Source organism: Poecilia reticulata, chromosome 5, assembly GCF_904066995.2.
Source record: "Poecilia reticulata chromosome 5, P_reticulata-male-v2, whole genome shotgun sequence".
Taxonomy (NCBI): Eukaryota; Metazoa; Chordata; class Actinopteri; order Cyprinodontiformes; family Poeciliidae; genus Poecilia; species Poecilia reticulata.
This window is the reverse complement of record NC_088834.1, coordinates 19139411-19158121: the sequence shown is the minus strand read 5'-3', so window position 1 is coordinate 19158121 and position 18711 is coordinate 19139411. Positions and strand designations below refer to the sequence as shown.

The 18711-nt window shown below is 39.0% G+C and overlaps 1 protein-coding gene across 5 annotated transcripts in view; it reads right to left on the bottom strand.

The window, feature by feature from the left end:
* Nucleotides 1-1876: 1876 nt before the first annotated feature.
* The window catches only part of scn8ab (sodium channel, voltage gated, type VIII, alpha subunit b), a 54631-nt gene continuing 37796 nt past the window's right edge, over nt 1877-18711 (bottom strand). For all 5 annotated transcript variants that reach the window (XM_081607233.1, XM_081607235.1, XM_081607232.1 and 2 more), the window contains 9 exons: nt 18518-18672; nt 17586-17759; nt 12612-12734; nt 9354-9638; nt 9214-9267; nt 8997-9134; nt 8334-8438; nt 7979-8249; nt 1877-7349 (listed from right to left, as the gene is read on the bottom strand). In XM_081607233.1, coding sequence (XP_081463359.1) covers nt 6196-7349; nt 7979-8249; nt 8334-8438; nt 8997-9134; nt 9214-9267; nt 9354-9638; nt 12612-12734; nt 17586-17759; nt 18518-18672 — 2459 coding nt within the window. In that variant the 3' untranslated portion in view covers nt 1877-6195. The remainder of the gene's footprint in view (nt 7350-7978; nt 8250-8333; nt 8439-8996; nt 9135-9213; nt 9268-9353; nt 9639-12611; nt 12735-17585; nt 17760-18517; nt 18673-18711) is intronic.

Below are 18711 nucleotides of genomic sequence, written 5' to 3'. Positions count from 1 at the left end.
AAATTAATTTAAAAACTAGTATGGCATATTTTGTCATAATTAATGCAAGTAATGAAAAGCTGTTGTATCAAGACTCAGCAGGAGTTTTTATGTGGGGCAGCAGTTGAATTGATCTACAAATATCCCCAGAGGTGGGATAAAATGCGAAATTCAGACGGGACAGGATCTGACTCACTTTGTGATCACATTGTAGAGACTTAAAAAAAATCAATAAGTTCATGAAAGTATTTGCTTATTTTGCTCTGTATTTTGTAATATGTAACATACTGTACATTAAGACAGAAGCCATGCTCCTCTGTTGCACGCAGGGAGGGACTTTGGTCAGAAAGGAAAATGGCTGTTCTGTGCTTATTTAAAGGAAACCACCTGACCGAGTCAGTTGATCATGACTCAGATTACACCAATTCCCCGAAGAACATCCTCCATCTCTGAATGCCCCCCTTACATAAACACACAGTCTACCTCTACACTTCTCAGATCTGCTGCCCAGCAGATCTCACCAACGACCCACTTAATCGATGGCCTATACCTCTGTCCTACATTCAGGTAGGTTTTTAAAAAGACAGAACCTTACCAAGGACAGAAATAAAACCAGAATGGTTTAGAGTAGATATACATGTAAAGAAAAACAACAGATTTATGCAATTATCAAAGAAAGAAATTCATTTTTATGTGACTCTTAATGATGTGATGTGAGTCGAATCAAACAGCTGGATCATTGGTAACAGGCAGCTGAAGGTTAAACCCTTAGCAGAGCATTTGCTTTTGACTGCGTGAGCCTGTGTTCATTGTTCTCATTTACGTTCCTTCTCCCTGAAGTGGCTGCCTCTCCCTCTGATTTGCTCGCTGTGGGTAAGTAGGTGCTTTACAGTGCACTGTACAGTCTGAGCCTGTTGGGAACATGCTGCTGACTCAGCCCAGGCCACTGCATTCATCTATCTGCACTGCAGTGCTCTCCCTCTCCCTTTCTGCTTACCCCCTTCGCACTGCTCCCTCATTCAGTGCTCCACACAAACACACAACACAAGGTGGCGAGAGACACCCATGCACACACACGCACACACACATGCACACCCCCGCACACACACACGCACACACACGCGCACACACACCAGCACAGTTTTGGTGCACAAGAATCTGAAAAGTGTGGTGTGTAAGGCGTTTGGCCCCTATTAATTGTAGCTATCCACCATTTGCTGCAGCTATTGCTACATGTTTTTTTTTCCAGTTTCTCCTACTCAGAGTCTGTAAGCCAAAATAGCTCAAGCTCAGTCAGATTGGATGGAGAGCATAATTTTTCAGGTTTTCCCAGAAGATTAGAAATGATTTAAGGTGTGGGCTTTGACTGGACCCTTCATTCCTATGTGCATAGCTCTGACTGTATGGTTACATCTTTTGGCTGACTCTCTCATCAGTATCCATCTTAGCAGGCTGTCAGTTTAGGTTTCAAGTTGTGTCATACTCTTTCCATTTTTGAATGAAAGAGTACGACACAACTCTTTCATCCTGAACGTAGAATATGTTCAGAGTTTTGGTTTATTGTTTTATGACATATTTCTGCTTTAAACTTCTCTGCAACTTCATCTCTGACCTGTCTGCTGTGTTCCTTGATCTTCATGATGTTTGCTCTCTAATATTCTCTAACAAACCTCTGAATCCTGGAATTATGTTGAGATTAATTTGAAACCTTTTTAAGAAAATTAATTGCATTGAGTTAAGTGAACTGAATACAAATGTTCGCCACATTTATATTTTTGTTAAAAATTAAAAAACATTACAGTCCTTCCACTTCACAATGATGCACTACTGCATCTCTATCACATAAAATCCCAAAGAGGAAGATTTTTACACCCAAAAACGACACGGGCCACACAGATAACTGGAAGGCTGCTTTATTGTTTGGAAATAGGTTCGTGCTCAAATGAAGACATTCTTTCACCGATTTCTCACTTAATTGTCCCATGTGGTGTGCAACATATACCCTCTTTCTTGACTGTAACAGTGGAAAGAAATGACAGTCAAAAGTTGTTCTTTTTTTTTTCTTTTTAGTTAAGCTATTTTCAAAGAGAAGAAATTCATCTCAGTCATGCTACAAAACAATGGCCTCATATACTGATTGATAAACCAACCTCTGAAAAAAAAAATAAGAAGAAAAGAAAACAGAAGTGTAAAACAGAAGGCAAGCTGTTGTCTCCCCGGCTGACGAGCCAGCAACACAACAAAACACAGAGAGAGAGAGAGCACTTCCTACAAGACTCTACACGATGTTAGTCCAGACAGTCTACGCTATAGGTGGTGAGTTTTCAGTTCGCTTCGAACTCAACATGTCGTCATGCTCCGCTTTTGATTCGCTCTGAGGGTGATCTTCGTTGCAGGATTTTATCGATAGAAAGCTAAAAAGGCACGTGCCGTTAAGATATTGCACCATAAACAAACATTACAGACAGTTAAGACAACTAATCCTTAAATTGTTAGATATACCTTATTAAAAGTGTCAGCAAAAAATCAAGGATCGACTCTAAGCTGCAGCAAATGTGTTTAAGGTTAAGGGTGGGGGCACATGACGGGTTAGGGGCTGCAGCAAGCAATTGAAGTGATCTGGTTAAACAGCAGTTGCCTACAAAAAGGCCAAAATGAGTGTCTGTCTGTGGTGTGTGTGTGTGCCATTTTGCATCTGTGTACACAAAGTGGGGAAACTATAGGGGCAAGACATCTTCACACACGTACAAAAAAAAGAGAGAGGAGCGTGTGTGTGTGTGTGTGTGTGTGTAGGGGAGGTTAATGGGGCTTGGTATGCTGGTAGTGCAATCCTCTCACCAAGGCAGGCTCCACAATTCTCAGCAAGCAGCCAGTACAACATCATGCATTGTAGGCCGATACTCGATACTGGGGAAAGTCCCGGGCAGGCCAGACTTTACGAAATTCTCTGAGCGTACCGCACAAAGAAAGAAGCGGGATCACTTACACTCAGTGGATCTGATGTCACCTCAATGAGAGTGGACAGGAGAGTTGAGTTACAGACATGGTTCTAACGTATTTATATATAGATACCTATACACATATATATACATATATACTTTATATATACATACACATATATATATATATATATATATATATATATATATATATATATATATATATATATATATATAGGTATAAAAGAATATATATATATAACACAGCTCTGAATATGTGCATTTTGATACAGCTTTACACACAATTTTCTGCTTTTTTAATATAGATTCTTTTCACTTATTTCCCTCTTTATTATGAAAAGTGACACAAAAAAAATCTACACCTTTTAACAATGCATCACAGCCTAACAAGAGTGACAAAGGGGCATCAGCTGGAAGCCATTCTATTTATGGTTATTTGTATTTAGAGTTAAAACTAATAGCTGTAGCTTTTTTCTTTACGGTAATTTTGTATTTACAAAAATAATTTTTAAAAAAGCAAAAAAAAAAAACTCAAAAAAGAAACTACACATGCGCTTAAAATGATATATTACATTATTTATAGTTCATTAAAAAAAGATAGCTTTTGCAATTTGTGCCCTATGGAGCATTTATTTATGAATTTGTGTATTTATTTACGGCAAAGTCCATTTTTTAAATCTCCCCCCCATCAGAAAAATCTTGAAGATGTTGGAGAAAATGCACGGTGATAGCTTTATGCTTGTCATTCAGATTTTTATTTGGTTCAAGTTGACACCCACACTGGTTCTGGAGATCTCATGCAGCAGCTGGAGCATGGGAAATAACGGATGAGGGGGGGCGGGGCTTATTCACAAACAGGGAAGTGACATCGCTGCACAGCAGGAAGTGCAAATGCTCCGGGTTGTGGTGCTCAGGTTCACAGTACCGTAAGAAGAAATGCATCCGGTGCTCTGTCGGTTATTTGGTATGGTTTTCTTTTTACAGGTAAGCGACATGAAGGAAAATGGAAAATGAGAAGCTCAAAACTCCTGCTTACATTTGGGGCTTTTCCACTTCTACCTGTGTGCTGCTAAAAACCCAACAAATCCCAACTCACTCTTGTGACATCTCCTCTTGTGACCTATGTTTTACAATCGGGGTGAACTTTTTTTTTTGTATTCAATTATTTCAATCCACACTGAAATGGCCCCAAACACAAATACGCCACCGGTTATAAGCGGGTCATGTCGCCTGGTCACTGCGGCGCCTCTAGCCTTTTGTTGGCAAAGCATCGGAAGCAGGAAGCGCTAAAATGACCCCCCCGACCGAGGCGGCTGTCGGACTGAGACGGCCAAGAGCCACTGTCCCCCAAGAGCGGCACAAAACAAAAACGATTAAACATGATTTTACATATAATGATACTCCCGCCACATTCAATTGCATTTTGTTGCAGAGCTCTTAATACATCTGTAATATCTCCTGAGAAAAAGGGAAGAATTTTTCAAGCATTGCATACATTTCTAGGGTCTCTCTGTCTGATAACGACAGCAGAAGGGAAAAAAAAAACCCAGAATGGGCAGTCCCACTCCGTTGGTAAAGGACAACAAGGGATTACAAGGCAGATCTCTTTGGCTTCTCCACACACAATGTTCTCATCACCCATTCATGAGTTTACATCTCTCACTTTTAACACCCCAATCATACCTTTCAGCACAAAACAACAGCTTTCCTCTCGGCTTGATGCGGTTTATAAAACTGTAATATAAGCCTCATCGCCCTCTGAAGCATCAGCATTACACAAGGGAAGAAAACAAACATTTACATTAGCGAATAAAACCGTTTAAAACGAAACTCCAAACTCTCCCCGAGCCCTTTTTATAAAGGTTAGAGAAAAAAATAAATAAAACAGGAACCGGAAAAGGGTTTGCCAAAACCCAAAACCCAAATCCCAAACTGCGGACAGTCAGACTCCCGCTCACGTTAAAGTAAAAAGGCAGATGATGCGAAACATTAGACAGGAGCATACAAATGATAAACATACACTTTTCAAGCTTCCTTAAAACATTCCAGTCCAAATGAAACATTTCAGTCCATTGATCCACTCGGACGTCTTTTTCTTCGTCTTACAGACCCAAAATCTTCCGAGCAGCAAAGAAAGTGCTTGCATTTCACACATTGAGGTGGTGTTTTATTCTACTGTTTATAGATTAAACATCTGAAATGTGTCAAATGATGAAATCAGTTTTAGCCGATCAACCCACATACCGTTTGTTTTTGTTGAAGAAATTACCTCCAAAACTCTTAAAATTTTGACCAAAAGAAACGCCTCGATCGTACGGATCATCAAGCCGCCGGTGAAGTCTGCGTATTAGTGTCTTGTGGACTATGATAATTCATGCAAGATTTCTGATCAAAACATGCCTCATGCAAGTCATTTCTATGCATTGAACAAGCACAATTATTTATGTATTTGTCTGGAAATCTTTCTGAGTAAATGGAAGCCCTTTGCCCCGAGTTGAACCCCTATTAATAAACAGACCCTTTAACCAATTTGGTGCAAAAAGCCCATGTAAAATAAAGCATTTTTGTATGTGGGTGTAACAAAGACAATGTGAGTAGTTGACCGACATGGGCAAACTGTTTGAATATTGTTCTCTTTTTTTCTTTTTTTTTGTTGGTTTGTTTCTCGGTTTGCATTTTTTGCTGCTCAAAAAGACAAAAAAAATTCTAGTTTTAATAATAAAACAAGATAAAATACTTTAGACTCTCAGTTTGTGTCTTTCTCTCACTCACCAGTCATCCCTCTGTTTGCTCATAGAGTGAGTCTGTCGTTTGTGTCTCTACACACTGACACAGAACCACTTTGACCGCTGAAAGACCGAGCAGCTTCCTTGTCATCTGCAGCCACACGGCGCTGGATTCCCGTTTTTGCTTTCCAACCTCTTGGTGTAGAGTTACTTGGTGGAAAAACGTTGGATTTTCCCCCTCTTCCATCTTCCTTCCCCTTTTTGTTAGGATCGGTTGTGTTGATATAACAGTGCCACACAGAATGCTGATTATGTTTGGTTTGACTAAAGTTCAGTCGATTCTCGCCCCGCTCCGCATCCATATAGGAATGAAGTCTGTAAACAAAATTATTGAGGACTATTTTTTTTCTGACTTGCAAATGAAATAATCTGTACATCTGTGTGGGTGAGTTTCCTCTCACTCTGCTTGAAGTTACATTAGTTAAATCTGTACTGTTATTAATGTGGTTATTCGTCACCCCTCCCCCAGCCTAACACTGAGACTCCCTGATGTCTTTTTGGTTTCTGCCCTTCTCTTTCCTCTCTCCCCTGCCCTCGTTGTTGTCGTCCTTCTTCTCCTTCTCAGGTTTGGTCACACTGTCATAAGAAGGCAGGGAGGCAGTGGATGGAGTGCCCTCCTTCTTTTCTTGCTCCTGATTCTCGGCTTTGTTGTTGGCCGGTTTGCGCTTGCACACAAATCCCCGCCGGGCCAGGTGGGAGCGGTAGGCCCGCTGGATGATCCTCGCAGACACGTCCTCCTGCTTTCGCCTCAGAGTGGTGGTAATCGGCTCATAGGAGACTTTAGAGGGATTGGCAGCCACAAAGCGCTCCTCCATTTGTTGCCTGAGCATGTCCAGCTCCCCGCTGTCACCCAGCACTCGCTTGGTAAAGGCAAACAGGATGTCCAGGCAGTGGATGCGGTCTCCACTCACCATAGGCATGTCCATAGCGATCAGCTCAATGGTGTTGGGCTTAGGGACACGCAGCGGGTGCTCAAGCGCGTCGGCAAAGTCAGAAAGCTTGGCATACGTAATGAACTGGCAGGCATCAGGATCAAATTTCTCCCAAATTTCATAAAAGGTCTCAAAGTCGTCCTCACTGAGTGGGTCTGCGCTTTCCTCCGTGGCCACACTAAAGTTCTCCAGGATGATGGCAATGTACATGTTGACCACGATTAGGAAAGAAATGATGATGTACATGACAAAGAAGAAGATGCCCACGGACGGGTTGCCACAGTCTCCGGTTGCGGGCGTGCCGGCGTTCTCTAAAAGCGGGTCGCAGTCCGGCGGGTAGTTGAGGATGGGCAGCAGAAGGCCGTCCCAACCTGCCGACGTGGTGATCATGAACAGGATGATCATGCTGTTTCCAAACGTCTCAAAATTGTACATGTCGTCGATGCCGGCCCCGTGTTTCACGTAGCCAAAGTTGGACATGCCAAAGATGGAGAAGATGAACATGACCAGGAAGAGCAGGAGGCCGATGTTGAACAAGGCGGGGAGCGACATCATGAGGGCGAACAGCAGAGTTCTGATTCCTTTGGCGCCCTTGATGAGACGCAGGATCCTGCCGATACGAGCCAGACGGATCACCCTGAAGAGTGTCGGCGACACAAAGTACTTCTCGATCAGGTCAGCCAGAAACATACCTGAGGTTACAAGGAAGAGACCAACCATGCTTGGTTAAAGTGTCACAATTTTTACAAAACGTGTCAGTCCAGACAGAAATTTCACAAAGACGACAATGCACTGTTTTTAGGCGCTCTTCTGTATTTCACCTCCACTTGTTGTTTATTTAATGCTATTTATTGAATTTATTTACTCACTACCTTAATTACTACTTACCTAAATACGTACACAACATTGTATGCATGTGTTTGGTATCTTAGATTTGTTCTTGCTCTTTATGTGCTAAAGACACATTAGGCTCAAAATCAAACCACGTCAACTAAAAACTGCAAAACTCCTTTCAGAAATGATGAGTTTTCTTCATATTCAAATAAATCCTTCAGTTCTAGTTGTGAAAGCTGCAAACCCAGTTTTGTCTTTATTTGTCTTCATCCATCTTTTTAAAAATTACCAGATAAATTAAAATTCAGGCTACAGACGTAAAGAAGTTAAATAATTACAATAAAAAAAAACTCAAGTTGCATAAGTTCCTGTTTATCACTGTCTATAAACTGTCTTTTTAGCCCATTTGAATGGGTAGTATTTAGGCTACACTCAAGCAAACTCTTGGTATTCCTTCATCCACACGAAGCATTTTCTGAATACTTGCCCACAATAGAGAGGATGACCACCACCACGTCGAAGATGTTCCAGCCATTGGTGAAGTAATAGTGGCGCAGCGCAAACAACTTGAGGAGGAACTCGCCGGTGAAAACCACGATGAACACGAAGTTGACCCAGTAAAGCACGACCTCCGTATCTTCTGACTGGTCGTCGGTCTCCACCATCATGGTGACCATGTTGAGGCAGATGAGGATCATGATGGAAATGTCAAACACCTGCTGTGTCACAAAGTCAAACACCATTCCTTGGATCTGGTTCTGTAGAAAACGGAGAGAAGAAAAATGATTATTTCTGGAGGAAGTATGAATTTGTTTGCAGGTGACAAGAGCAGCGATGTCTACCTGAGGCCTTGGTATTGGTTTTTGTGGTTTCTTTGACCCAAGTTTTTTCATTGCATTGTAGTATTTCTTTTGCTCTTCTGTCATGAAGATATCCTGACCTCCAAAGTAAAGGGGACAAAAACAGTTTGGTTACAATCTGCAGAATCTACTTATTCAAGAATTACATTAAAATGTGTTGACAGAAAAAGTGACCAAAGAACAACATGGTTGATAGTTTACATGATTAGGAGAAACTGCTTGGTAAATATCAGCCACACTTCACTTTAGGAGAGGATTAATTTTAACATCTGTTATATTTTTTCCTCATTTAAAAATAAAAAAAAAACAGCAACACAACAAGTAACTTTTTTCACTTGTTCCCCTTTTGCATCAAAAGAGTCACTTGGTTTCAGTGGATGGTATTTTTTCCCCTGCATGCTATGACAAGAACGTTTTTAAAAGTGCCAACATGTTAGGCACCTGCGTTTAAAAAACTAAATTGTCCTATAGTGATTAGTGTCAGATTATGCTACTACAGCGTCTGTAATTATAATAACGTTTTTTGCACATCTCTACCATGGATGCTAGCTGCAGATCTTCCCTTATTTTCTATAAGGCAGTAATCCTCTCTAATTCACACACACTGCTCTCTGAAAAGGTGAAGTTAAAGAAAACGGTTCTTATCTTTTTCTTCTGTTGATTGAAATTATCGATGATGACACCAATGAAGAGATTCAGGGTGAAGAAGGAGCCAAAGATGATGAATATGACAAAGTAGATGTACATGTAGAGGTTGTCCTCATAGACAGGCTGGTCTTCCACCTGTCAGATGGCAAAAGCACATCGAAGTTATTCTAAACTGTGAAGTGGAGGTCAAGCAGTCAGAGCTGCAGAAGCGTACCTTTCTGGAATCTATTGCTGCATACATAATGTCCATCCAACCTTTAAAGGTTGCCTGTGAAACAGGTGGAGAACAAGATGTTAGATTTAAAATTTGCAAGAGGGAAAAAAAAGTTTCCCCAAATAGAAAAGGTTTCTTACCACTTGCAAAAGTGCAAGATATCCTGCACCCACGTTGTCAAAATTGATCTTCACGTTTTTCCACCTGACTTCAGTGTGATTATTCTCAATCAGCTCCAAGCACTCGGTTTTATTGTTGACGTCTTCCGGCAGAAAGTACTCTTCCGCCGTCTCGTTGAAGCAGTAGTAGTATTTCCCGGCAAACAGGTTAACACCCATGATGCTGAAGATGAGCCAGAAGATGAGGCACACAAGCAGCACGTTCATGATGGAGGGTATGGCGCCCACCAAGGCGTTCACCACAACCTGCAGAGAGCCGTGAGGAAGCAAAACTGTAGACCGACAGTCGCACTGCAGCTGCACATAAACATCAACACACACAGAGAAATGCACACTCTCTTCTCACACAGGAGGCTCAGGTGTTTTGGTGATTGCTAAACCCTTTTGTGATGCACTGATAGGGAGTGTAACAATACTGAGCAGGACAACACACAATACTGAAGCCAAGTTTAAACTCACGGTAAAAACTAAACAAAAAGAGAAGAAGCGTTTTTCAGACATCTTCTGCGTCACAAAACAAACTCAAAACGTAATTGTGACTGAAATAAATGTAAACAGATGTGAAATGAAAGAGCTACGGAAAGCTTAAATAAGATAGAATTATGTAATGCAACAATAATTCTACAAAATGCAAAAATTATTATTATTAACAAGAATATAAGTAAAGCAAAAGGAATGTAGAAAACATAAATATGAAATAAATATTTCTAAAACAATATATTTATGAAAAAGTATAAATAAAAATGTGAAAACAGATAACCGCATGTAGAAAAAAAACATATCTGTTAATTAAGAAACAGCGAAAATGAGTTTCGGACTAGATTTCACATGTGACATATTCTCACCTTTGATGTAAAGTTAAACATGACATTTTGAAGCCTTGCCGTCTCCTAGCATATTTTTAAAGGTTGTGAAACTTTTGACAAGTTGGTCTTTAGCTGCAATTTGACTTATTAAATTGTTTTTACACTAGATCAAAAGCTTCTGACGGACGTTTTCTGCCATATCGTTTTGTTACACTCCTCCGAACCAATTTCAAATTTTCTATGTTGATGTTAAAATATATGTACGAAAGACCAATTGGGTGTGTAAATATAATCTCTAACAGTCCCAATGGAATATATGCCAAGCTAATTTGACAAATTAAATCATCTCATGTGAAAAGAAACTACTCTACAAAAATAGCAGGAAGGGATTGAAGCCTTCACAGGTGAATACATGAATGTGCATTTCTACATACAGAGGTGCCATGAATACGAAAAGCCAAACAAACCAAAACTATAAACATATACTTCTTTTTTCCTCTTTTTGCATTTTTTTTTGTTCAGCCCAATATCATATTAAAAGAGTCAATGCACTGATGTTAATATAATAGCAAAAGTGTGATGATGAAAACCATAGTGATGAGAAATCACTGAAGACTGATAAGCAAAGATGGCAGGGAAAGGGAGGGGGGGTATGCAACCAGAAGTTTGTTGATCTTCCAGTGTGACAATGCCAAAGCCAAACTGTGATAAGATCAGGTAACAGGACACCTCAGGCAGAGCAAAAGTCAGGATGCTGAGCCCAGACACGGACAGGACTTTTTGTTTTCTGCCAGACAACAACCAGAGGCTGATCGGAGCCATCACACAAATCAAGTGCCGCTCAAAAGTGAAGATAGTCGTAACAGGAGACAAAAGTTTTAGATTTCCTAATAACGTGAGGTGATACTGTAAAACTCACCAAAGATTTTAATATGGAGTCACATGAGACATAATTCACCCTTCTAATACTTTTCATATTTCACCACATGACAACCACAAAACACGTCTTTTGTTGGGATTGTATGTGATAGACCAACACAAAGTAGAGCAAAGTATGTTAACTTACAGCTCTGGAAAAAATTTAGAGACCACTTAAGATGGTCAGTTTCTCTGATTTTACTTACTTTTGTAGGTAAATGTTTAAGAAAATGAACATTGTTCTTTTATTCTATGAACTACTGACAACATGCCTCTGAAATTTCAAGCAAAAATGTGAAATTTCTCATTTGCAGAAAATGAGAAATGGTCAAAATAATTAAAAAGATGCAGAGTTTTCAGACCTCAAATAATGCAAAGAAAACAAGTTCATGTTTATTTGGAAACAACAATATTAATGTTTTAACCCAGGAAGAGTTCAGAAACGAATAGTTGGTGGAAAAACCAGGAGGTTTTCAATGCAGTGGGCTCTTCATTTTTTTCAAGAGCTGTATTTACAAATGGAAATCTGAAAAGTGTGGCAGGAATTTGTATCTGTTCCCCACTAAATCAATAATTGGTGCAAAAACACACCACCAGCCAATCACAGACAGGCGTTTTCCGTCCAATCAGAGTATCTGTAGGATGAAAAATAACCAATCAAATCAAAATAAGAAATTCCAGCATGGTAGGATTTAAGAAAAACACAGGAGAATGTTGTACACCTGAATTTTGAAACCTGAGGATATGTATTTCGGACAATACTCCTATATATAAAGAGGCTTTTATGAAATAGATGTTGCTCTGTATTTTCTTTAGGGATATCACAGCAGGTGGGTCTGAAAACAAATGCACACCACACTTCAGACATACTGATTTTCTATCCATGTTATTACTACATTGGTTTGGTCTATCCCATAAAATAATAATGAAACAAATCACAAGTTTCTGGTTGTAAGGGGAAAAAATCTGAAACAACACAAACACTTTGAAGGGTATTGTGAGTTAATTTGTCTGAGTACTTTAGGAAGACCACCAACTGGTAGCAGATTGGGTTTATTTCATCTTGAATTTGAATTTAAGGTTTTTGATGCGACAGTTCACGCCAGCCTCTAGTTGTTTCTCAGCTAGCACCAATCAGAGCTGACTTTTTTTTTTTTTTTTGCTGCATCATTCAGGTAGGTCAGAGCAAGATATCTTTAGAGTGGGTCATATTTTCTACAAATACTTAATCACTAGGAGCTTTAACAGAATGCTAAATTTATCATATATGAAATGAAATATGATAAATCAAATCAGATGTATTAAACCATCTGAGATGATCTTAATCCATGCAAAAAAAGCTTCTTGCCTATTAAAAGGGTTACTGCAAAAATTCCCCTCTGAGATTTTCAAGGGTTTATTTTTTGTTTGTTTTTTTGCCATTTCTAGCATGCGTTGATGCTTTTTGTTAAATCGGCATGCAAAAGGAGCAGCTGCCTGGAGTCTTAGGTCTTACCCTCATCCCTTCAAAACGTGACAGGGCCCTGAGGGGTCTCAAGGCCCTCAGTGTCCTGAGTGATTTAATCGGGCCTAGATCGGAGAAGCCCAAAGCATTAGCTATAAGGCTGACTATAGACACCTACACAGATAGGGACAGAAGGAGAAGGAAAGACAGAAGCAGAAGAAGAAGAAAGTCGCCACACAGTTAGAAGGGATATAGAGAGAAAGTTGGCCCTAAATCAACTGTAAGGACGGCTAAATGATTATATACAGAGTACAAAAATAACTCCTTTATGTGTAGGAATATTTCTACAACATAAAGGTTCAAACAGTAAAAAGGAAATGGTCAGTAATGTGTACCCAGAGTTTGTTTTTTTTTCCCCCTTGTTTAAAACCTCATGTTTGTGTTTGGTTTAGTTTTGGCAAGCCAGTCTAGCGTGACAACCAGCTTAACAGCACAGTGAGCACACCTGGAAAGAAACTTGTGGTTGACACAGTGAGAGGAAGAGAAGAGAGTCCAACAAAGGGACAAAATCGGAGGAGAGATGTGTTCACGAAACACTCAAAATCAATGTGACACGATAATATAACACACAGTACACAGTACAAAAACGGTACCAACACCAGCGGGCATTTCACTCAAAGAAGGGAGAGAGAGAGAGAAAGAGAGAGAGAGAGAGAACGCAGGAGGTTGAGGACAACTTTCAGGGTTAGAAGAGAGAGGGTAACCTGTGAAAGTAGGATCCCCACCACAGCACACAAACCTTACCCTGGACCCCCAAACACCGACCTCCCTGTCCCCCTTCTGAGGTGCACAATGTCTCTCTTAGCTTAAAGAGAGACAAAGTTATTGGAACCTGCTGTGAGAGAGAGGACAGGTCAGTGTTAGGGCAAAGGACCGAGTCGTATTTACAGGATGTGACGTAACTAGTAATGCATCAGCTTTGTATAATTACAGTCACCTTCATAAAGTTCAGCAGCCACAATGACTGGTCATTCTCTTGTTTTGACCCTCTTAAGGTTTTTATTGTTGAATCAATGTGTTTGCCTACTACACTCAAATTTTAACCTGGACTTATAGCTTATAGATGTAGGTACAGCCAGTGCTGTGATTAAAACGACGTGTTCATGTGACGGACGTCGCATTTGAGAACTCACAATTTTACTTTCAGTTTCTTTGGTCAAGAAATAAATTGTTTTTTTTGTGAACATGAAAAACCTAATCTGTCTATCAAATGCAAAATGGATCAAACTCTTAATTACTACAAAATAAACTTCACTAAATTTAATATATAAACAACCCATTCTCTCTCTCTCTCTCTCTTGAATATATATTTCACCCAAATTTAGTCATTTGTGATGAAGAATGTGTTATTTATTGCAAGTCCTACTGTAGTTTCCTATATTATTACATATTCAACACAAGAAGTAAAGAAGCTTGCTGGACTTGGCTGATTATTTCTTTGTTGCAGCAACCCCTCACAGCAATAAGGACATTACTTGTTTGTTAGAGTTGTGTGTGTGGGCTGTGCCCACGACAAAATTTACCCGATCCCCTTTGCCGATGCCAGACACCTTATTCTGGTGCCGACACACACTTGTTGGTTTTTCAGATGCCTGCAGTTTGAAGACATGTTGGTAATTTTAACAGTTCATTTCAGAGGTTTCAATAGTGTGAGGGAGAACCATGCAACCACAACACCCCGTCACCCTGTTCTGTTTGTCCGGTGGGAATCCCGTCCCCTCCTGTGGGATCAGATTACATTCTTTAATCTGGATTTGTCACAAATAGCCAGTCTGGGTGGTTTGGCCACTCTGGCAAGAATCGCACAAGATGACGAGCAGTTTCCTCCTCTCTTCTCCTGAAACCAGGATCAGCTCCGCTTCTGTGGAGGAGAGCGCTGACATCTTGGACGATAGAGTTTGGTTTCTAAGGCTGGAAATATGGGATTTCCATTGGTTGAATAATCTGCCTGCAGTGAGATTACCTCCAGTGATCATGAACATTACTTTGAGTGTAAGGCCACTCCTTCACACTGCCTTCATGAGTTTGGTTTTGGCAAAGAGGATTTAGCAAATTCATGGGGACAAACAGCATCACTCTGCTGCTCAACCCACAAAGGCTTTTTCCTTTGGGGAAAATGTTAAGGTAGAGTAATAATTAATTACTTTATTAATTAAACAAAACAAAACAGATACAAAGAAAACAATTTATGTTTTGCTTGTATTTTTTCAATCTTTAAAAATGTTACTTTTTTTCCACCACCAAAAATATGGAATGTGAAATAGTAGAAGATTGGACTTGTAAAGCAACAAAGAGAAAAAAACATCTAATAACACAACAACGTGTGTACAATGCGACTATGAAGGATATTCAGATATTCAGAGCCCCATTCTAAATAGATTCACACAAAAAATATAATTTGTTCAGCTTGTTTTATTATTCATTATGCTTTTAAAATGTAAAATTCAATATATTTTTAAATTGATTAGATTTTAAATTAGGAAATATAGTACGTATAATAAAATCTGGTATTCCAATAACGAATATTGTGTTTACTTTTCTAAAGCAAACACAATAGTTGTCATACAGACGTGTATGGAGATAGATTAAAATAAACAATTATTTTAAAAAAACAATACATTGAAAAATTTTATTTTTGGGGAGGTATGTGGCAAAATGACAGGTATACAACAACAATAACCTTTTGCAACATCTGAAGTTGCTGAAGTTTTTCAGATATTAAAAGCCGACTCATACTAGAGTGTAACTTTGGATTTACCCTTGAACAAAAATACAAAGAAGTATGAAAAATGAGTAGGGCACATTTCCGTCTTTTGGCAGGGAAGGATACACAGGCTGTATTGGTAATTTCTTCTTCTTGAGTTAGATTTACTAATGTAGGACAAAAAAAAAAACAGACACAACCCAAACTGGCATTCAGACATTGGCATTAAAAACAGAAAAAAAATAATAAAAAGACACAGAACAAAAATCAACTGAACTATCAACAGATACTTTGCAGCAGGTTAAAGTTGTGCACATTTCTAGATTATCTGTATTCCAGTCCAAGTAAAATTAAGCACAACTTCTTTTTTAGGGTTTTTCTGGGTTTGCTTAGTTTTCCAGGGACTTTTAACTGTTAACTGTTCAGTTTCACTTTTGTTTCATAATAGATGACATGAATAAATATGTGGTGTGTGGTTTTGTGCAGCTGACATAAGATTTCAGCAACTGTATAATCGGGTGAAGACCAGGTCATTTATACGTTAAAACCCTAGAACTGAAAGATGGTGTACTTTTTTGACTGTGAGAAGTTATTAGAACAATAAAACAAACATACTGAAATCTGAGGAAAGAGAGATTGTGTTAGGGGTTCCCCAAGGCTCCATTTTTGGGCCCTCTCAGCTAAGATTATGAAATACAATAACATCTCCTACAATATACTTGAGAATAACCAACAATTTCATATTTCTGTGCAGCTGCCATTTAATATTTGTGTCTGTAAAATGAATATGTAGAGCTTATTTATTATATTAATTAATATTCTATGTTTACCTATAGTTCACTTTGCTGTGAGCTGTAGGTCCTTCAGCAATGTCAGTAGATATCTGGACTCAAAAAAGTCTCATATTAGCTCAAATCAAAAGTTTTCTTCATTTTTGCACTGACAGATTTGCCAGTGAGCAGCAGTGAAAGTTTGGGTATTTCGTAAACAAGGACAATATAAAAGTAAATAAAGGTTAAAAACAATATCCAGCTCTACAAACTGCTTCAGTGAATTAAAAAATGGTCTGGAGTCTCTCTCTCTCTCTCTCTCTCTCTCTCTCTCTCTCTCTCTCTCTCTCTCTCTCTCTCTCTCTCTCTCTCTCTCTCTCTCTCTCTCTCTCTCTCTATCTATCTATCTATCTATCTATCTATCTATCTATCTATCTATCTATCTATCTATCTATCTATCTATCTATCTATCTCTTTCTCTCTCTCTGCCCATCCTCTCTTTTCTCTGTGCCTCACCTTAAACCTGACATCCAACACTGTCACACATCCAAATAAATAAAACAACATAACAATCTGACAGCCATCAAGAAAAAAGAGTTTTACAGTTAAGATCTGTAGGTTTTAGTTCAAACAGAGGATGAATTTGGACCTTGACTAAAACGAAAAGGTTCATCAGAAAGGTTAGAAATAAAACATAAGAACTTAAAACTGGAGATGAAACCTCTTTCTTTAAACAAAGAAATCCTAACCTGAGCACCTCAATATTAATTATAGTTTCAAGTCTATAATAGCATTATGTTCTAGATCACTGAAATGCAGCATTGCTACAAATTTGCTGCTTTCAGAAAAATTGAAAAACCATTTCTTCAATTTTGTCCTGGTAGATTTTCACCCACACAACTGTGACTGAACAGAGAAGGATCAAATATCGTACAGCGATGCTTGTGAAAGGTTTGTGCTGGTGTCTCTGAAGCTGGATTTTATGAGGCTGATCGGAGTGGGTTTGTCTTGGTCTGAGCTAAATTTATTTACATCTTACTTAGTAGGGAAGAAATATTTTGTGGAGCAAACAAAGATGACGCGGGGTACCACAAGGTGCATTTCTTGGGCTACTTTTGTTCAACGTAGAACAACAAGTTCCTGTAAAACTCAAAACATGTTGCTTTATTCAGCAGCACCAGACTTTTTAATGTTGATTATTAAAACATTTTTAAAACTGATGGGAAAAAAATTATGAACAACAATGAAAAACAAGATATTCAAAATAAAAGTTATTACTAAAATCATTTCATAACCTTAGATGTGTTTTGAAATATTTATTGCCAATGAGTTCTGGTAACTGAATTTATAATGTGCAATATTGTTTTAATCTTAAACTAACCCATGATATGCGTTTTCTGAAAACTTCCTCTTCTTAAATCTCCTCATGGTGGAGATTAAAAAATAAATAAATTGGCTTAACATCACCAGACAGAATATAAGTGTACTTACATCCACAATGAAGAAGTCCAGCCAGCACCAGGCATTAGTGAAGTACTTGACAAAGCCGTAGGCCACCCATTTCAGCAACATCTCCAGGATGAAGATGTAGGTAAAAACTCGATCGGCGTAATCTAGAATGATGCGCACCGTCTTCCTCTGTTCAATGTACACATCCTCAAAGGCCTGGAATGCAGCAGAATTACAGTGGACAGAAGATTAATTGTGAAGACCATTTCTTGACATCTGTATTTGTATTGAACTTGAGTGCTAAGGGAGCTAATTTAGTCTTTCTGACCAAAGAAAGCATAAAGCAAATAAAAAGAGCTGACATTTAGGGTGCTACATGTGCACAATGACACAACAAAAGCTATTAAATAAATACTGAGGTAGATGCAGCTTCCTGTCCTCCGGTCATCAACTGGGTAAGTCAAGTCTACTGGTTTTAACTTGAACTTGACATTGGAGACAAATCTGTTTTCAATAAAAGCAGAAGCTTTACACAACATAATAATAATAATAATAAAGAGAAGGGAGATAAATAAAATATGAGGACTGACAAGTCTCTGCATGACATGAACGCCAGAGGCCTTTTTTTTTTTCCTTCAGAAAGCTGTAAACCTAAGGTGAAACTTCTTGGTTGAAAGGTTGGTGCATTACAGCACTTTGCCATCCATTAAGGACTATAACATCAAGAAGAGCTGCAGCAAACAAGCAAGAGACCTGGATGCTCCCTTGCATCTTTAGAGGCCAGTGATTTTCACCACACATAGATGAACGTGTATTTATGCACTTATTATTGCAATCTACTTCCCCAGCTCTTTCTTACACCCATATTAAAGTTTAATATAACCCGGCAACTAACTATGTCTGATTCACTTCATAATAATCTATACTGTCAAATGTAATTGTTGACTACTTGGTGGGTGTGTTTGTGCTTTTACCAGAGCTCCACTGCTGAGGAGGATCATGAAGATGATGAGGGTCTCAAACCAGTTGTGCTCCACTATCAGGTAGCAGGTCTTCCTCAGGAACCACCAGTGCTTTCCCCATCCGTGAGTGATGGGAACATCGCAGCACTTGTATTTGGCCACACACTCTGCGTGATTAATGAAATATCCGAATATATATATATATA